The sequence below is a fragment of the Diorhabda sublineata genome, chromosome 8, assembly GCF_026230105.1.
Source record: "Diorhabda sublineata isolate icDioSubl1.1 chromosome 8, icDioSubl1.1, whole genome shotgun sequence".
Classification (NCBI taxonomy): Eukaryota; Metazoa; Arthropoda; class Insecta; order Coleoptera; family Chrysomelidae; genus Diorhabda; species Diorhabda sublineata.
In genome coordinates, this window is record NC_079481.1 from 18,786,639 (window position 1) to 18,791,690 (window position 5,052).

General features: G+C 31.8%; 1 protein-coding gene across 1 annotated transcript; it reads left to right on the forward strand.

The window, feature by feature from the left end:
* Positions 1-603: 603 nt before the first annotated feature.
* Positions 604-4,391, forward strand: LOC130448273 (uncharacterized). The gene is made up of 4 exons (XM_056785558.1): positions 604-2,220; positions 2,371-2,416; positions 2,541-3,734; positions 4,387-4,391. Exons 1-4 carry the CDS (start codon positions 970-972, stop codon positions 4,389-4,391), a joined length of 2,496 nt encoding a protein of 831 aa, XP_056641536.1. The 5' UTR covers positions 604-969.
* Positions 4,392-5,052: the final 661 nt, after the last annotated feature.

A 5,052-nucleotide genomic window follows, 5' to 3' on the forward strand; every position in this document is an offset into this window, starting at 1 on the left:
GATGGCCTATGTGGCCGAATTCGAAAATTTTGAAAGACTGTACGGTTCTTTAAACGATAAAAATAATCGACAAAATACACCTAATAATATTGATATACAGCATGCGAATAGCCAAAATTCTCAAAGATCCAAATCAAATTTTTATAAAAATCCTAATACGTATCAAAATTTTGTACCAAATAACAGACCTGTTAACAATTACCCGAATTCTTATAGCAATCGACAAAACTACCAACCAAATTTCGTACAAAATAGAGAAAGTTGGCCAAATCAGCCGATACCTATTCAATCCATACCACAAAATAAAAGATATTTTACTAATCGACAAGTATTCGGCCCTCCCAAAAATGTATTCAAACCTAACCAAATTCCACAAAATCAATTACCAACACCTGAACCGATGTCCACGACATCACGTAATTTTACTGAACGTACTCGAAAACCTATTAATAATATTAATAATAATAGATTTTTCCGATCAAATCCAAACGCTAAACCAAACTTCGTTTCCGAAGAGTTATACTTAAATCAATATGCTAATTCAGACTATAATCACGATAATCAATATGACGAATATGACGAAATAGAATTTGACGAAAACGACGAAGCCAATCGCGATGAAAATTTTCAAGCAGCTCGTCCATCAGACGGGAAAACATAGAAATAAATATACTGTCAGTTAATCCGCTACCGTATATAGAAATTGCAAATCCAAAAATTAAATTGCTAATCGATACTGGTAGCTCTAAATCAATAATAAGACCTTCTATTGCCGAAAAATACTTTCCAGATACAATTTATCATTCTGATACTACTATATCTACTAGTCTTGGAAGTAAAAACGTTAGGTATCGAGCGCTTATTCCTGCATTTCCTGAACTAAAAAATAAAAACTATCAAATCGATTTTATACTATATGATTTTCACAATTATTTTGATGGAATTCTCGGTATTAAAGATTTAATAGGTATGAATATAAATATTGATCTAACTAATCGAGAACTATTAGGACCTCACCTAAGATTGCCTTTTAAGTATAGAAAAGTAAACGATATTGAGTTTTCTTTTTCAATAGACCCCGGAGAAAAAACGATAAAGAAATTACCCGTAAATATAGATAATGGGGATATTATTGTAGACGCTCGAAAAATAGAAAATATAATAATTCCACAAATTTTATCTACAGCGAGAAACGGTTTCGCACCAATAGAAATTCAAAATCACACAAATAATTCGATAACGATAACATTACGAGAACCAATTCAAGTTACTCCATTTAAAAATTCACAATATGAACTCTTTAAATTTGAAAGCTTTGCTAATGATTTTGATGAAAATAATTTCATAAAACCTAATGACAATATTACCGAATTAATTCGTACAAATCACATGAATAAAGAAGAAAAACAAAAAATTATTTCATTGTGTAAAGAATATTCTGATTTATTTTTAAAACCAGGGGACAAATTGACTTTCACTTCAAATGTTAAACATATTATAAGAACCAAAGACGAGGTACCGGTTCACACTAAATCTTACAGATATCCCTACGTCCACAGAGAGGAAATTAGGAGACAAATTCAAGAGATGTTAGATAAAAACATAATTAGACCGTCCTGTTCCCCTTGGAGCTCCCCGATATGGATTGTTAAAAAGAAAATGGACGCATCAAATACCCAAAAATGGAGACTGGTAGTTGATTACCGGAAAATTAATGAAAAGACAATTGATGACAGGTACCCGCTTCCCAATATATCCGATATATTGGATAAATTAGGTCGAGCTCAGTATTTTACTACCCTCGACTTGGCAAGCGGCTTCCATCAAATACAAATGAGCGAATGTTCTATAGAAAAAACGGCTTTCAACGTAGATGGAGGACATTACGAGTACCTTAGAATGCCTTTCGGTCTTAAAAATGCCCCTTCTACATTTCAAAGAGCTGTAAATGAAGTCCTTAAAGACATCCAAAACAAAATATGCATGGTATACATGGATGACATTATCATATTCAGTACTAGCCTTCAGGAGCACATACAAAATCTGAAATTAGTATTTTCAAAACTACGCCACGCAGAGCTTAAGATACAACTAGACAAGTGCGAGTTTCTTCGCAAGGAAGTAGAGTATCTAGGTCACGTTGTAACTCCTCATGGGATAAAACCTAATCCGAATAAAATCAAAGCAATTCAAAATTTCCCTATCCCAAAAACCGCCTACGTAAAAACTAAATTAAGAAATAAGAAACTCCCTAAATTTAAACAAACTAAAATAATCAGAGATAAAGGTATTCTGCTTAAAACCGATAAAGGTACGTATCATAAAAGTATTGTCCGAAAACCAAGAAGTAATGTTCGGAAATTGTTACAGGATGTCGACGAGCACGCGAATCCTGATGCTTTACCTGATTCTTCGCGTATTTCAAGCGACCTGTAGTGTAGAAGACATACAGGTTACGAAAATTCAAAACTTCCTTCTTCCTATCCAATTAGGAAACGCTAGATTAGTATATAGTAAACATACGTTTTTACATTATTTAGATTTAAGCCAACTTATTAAGCAAATAGATAGTCTAGTTACGCATTTCAATTACATAAAAAATAGTATTACAACTGTAACCACTACAAACAGTATATCCTATCACGCTTTAGCACAGAACATGTTAATAAGAACCGAGTATTTGATCAACACTGTACAGAAAAAATTCGAAAATTTGAATCCTCATATCAGAAATCGAAGAGGTTTGCTAAATGGCGTTGGTAAAATAAACAAATGGCTATTTGGAAACCTCGATTCAGATGACGAGATAAAATACGATAACGCAATTACTTTATTACAACAAAATCAAAAGAACATTATCCATGAAACTAACCTTCAAATTTCTCTCTATAAGAAACTCATTGATCATTACAATAAGTCAATTACTACTTTAAATAAAAATCAAGCAAACTTTAATAATGGGTTACAACTATTTTCAGCCTCTGTATATAACAAAATTGAAACACTAGAAAGTTATCTAACGTTTCAAGGTATGTTGTATCAGATTAATTTAGACTGTCAGTCAACAATAACGTTTATAGATAATATTGAGAACGCAGTTGTATTTTCGAAACTTAATTCTGTACATACGTCTATAATTTCTAGTTACGAGATACTGGACATAATTCAACATTTAGAAAAACTATATTCGGAAAAACAGATTCCTAAATTTTCTAACATTTTAACATACTACCAATTTCTTGGAACTCAAGTATCAATCATTGATTCGAAATTAGTCTTTGCTATCCACGTACCTATACTCATCTCCGAAACATTTGAATTTTACCACCTTTTTCCCATAATCCAAAATAATAAAATGTACACTCCTAAATTCCCTTACCTGGCACGAACGCAAAATGAAACTCAATCAGAAAAAGAAGAATGTCCACCACTCGAAGGTACCTACTATTGCCGTCAAAATTTTGTCCAAAGGGATAATTGCACCCTTAGTCTACTTGAAGGGAACACTCTCGATGATTGCCAAATTCTAGAAGTCAATATCGAAGAAACAATCATTCAACAAGTTACAACAAAAGAAGTCCTAATAATGCCGATTCAACAAGAAAAAATACTTTCAAAATGTCAATCCGATCGATACCTCGAAATAGAAGAACCATCACTTGTCAAAATCCCAGAAAACTGTGAACTATGGATCAATAATCAACGATACATCAATGACGACGAAATCAGTTACGGTAAACCATTTGTCCTGCCAAAATTAGAAACAAACAAATTATCAACTTCAAAACACTACGAAAAATATAACATAACAAATCTCAATCTCGATGATCTTTTCCAAATCAACGAATTGTCAAGAAAATTGAAGCCGATCCAAGAAACTTCCAATACACAGAGTCATGTAACAATAATCGAAAGCCTTTTAGCGATAATATTCATTATTTTAATAGCAGGTGTTTTGTTCAAATTCAAATCAAAAATTTTAGTATGCCGAAAACACACAAAAGAAAAAAGTCAAGAAAACCTGGAAAGGGCCCAAAAATCGAAAAGTCAATCCATACTTTTCGAGACTTAAGGAGGGAGGAGTTACATACGCCGCTTATCAAGGAAACTTAAAAGCGCAGCAGAAACACTATACTTTCTGAGAAATTGTTATTTAACAACATATGCAGATAAATCTTTCTTTCTTGTAATATCATTTAATATTATTCATTCTCTGTTCAGATCTCTAACAATAAACTTGTAATTGCTAGAATAAATATATTTTTTAAAAACGAATTTTTCGTAAAGAAAACCAAAATTCACTTAATGTTTTTCAATTAAAAAATTTCTATATAAATGATAGAACTGATGTAATAGGAGCGTTTATATAATTGCTGATTATTGCAGGATAAATAAATGGATTTAGTAAATTCTCACTTATGTCTCAGGAGCTTCAATTCTGGAAATTTTTTCCAAATGCGACTTTTCGTGAAAAATTGACAAGCGTGAAATAATTTACAGAATCGTACATCACGCAACCGAAAATTTTTTTGATAAATTAGGTTGTTGTTATGGCAAACTGTCAAAGTTAAGGAACCCGATAGGCTTAAAATGACAGGTATAAAATTTTTCCTCTAAAATATTAGCTACTTGGCTAAAAAATTGAAATCGACAATTTTTTTCAATCGTATTTTTGAAAAATTATGCCTTCCGTTTTGCTTGTGACATTTTGAAATACTGCCTGAGATTGTTTTATTAGTTTCATAGTAAATGGCAATTTAGATTCGTTTATTTGTGTTATTGTTCTAGAAACAAAGCTATGAATGGTTTTATAAACGAAAGTTGCGGTTTTATTTTTTTGTTTTCGAATAATTGCTAAACATCAGTGATTTAAGTGATTGGGAAGATCAAATATTTTAGTTGACAAAAATTCTCGCAATAAAAAAACAGCCTGGAACAAGTGCCCTGCTTGTAATAATAGGTTGCAGTTGAAGAGGACTAATTTTTCTCTGTAGAACTGAACCCTTATAGGCACTGTAAGGAAGATTTTTTCATGTTAAATTATTTATAAGA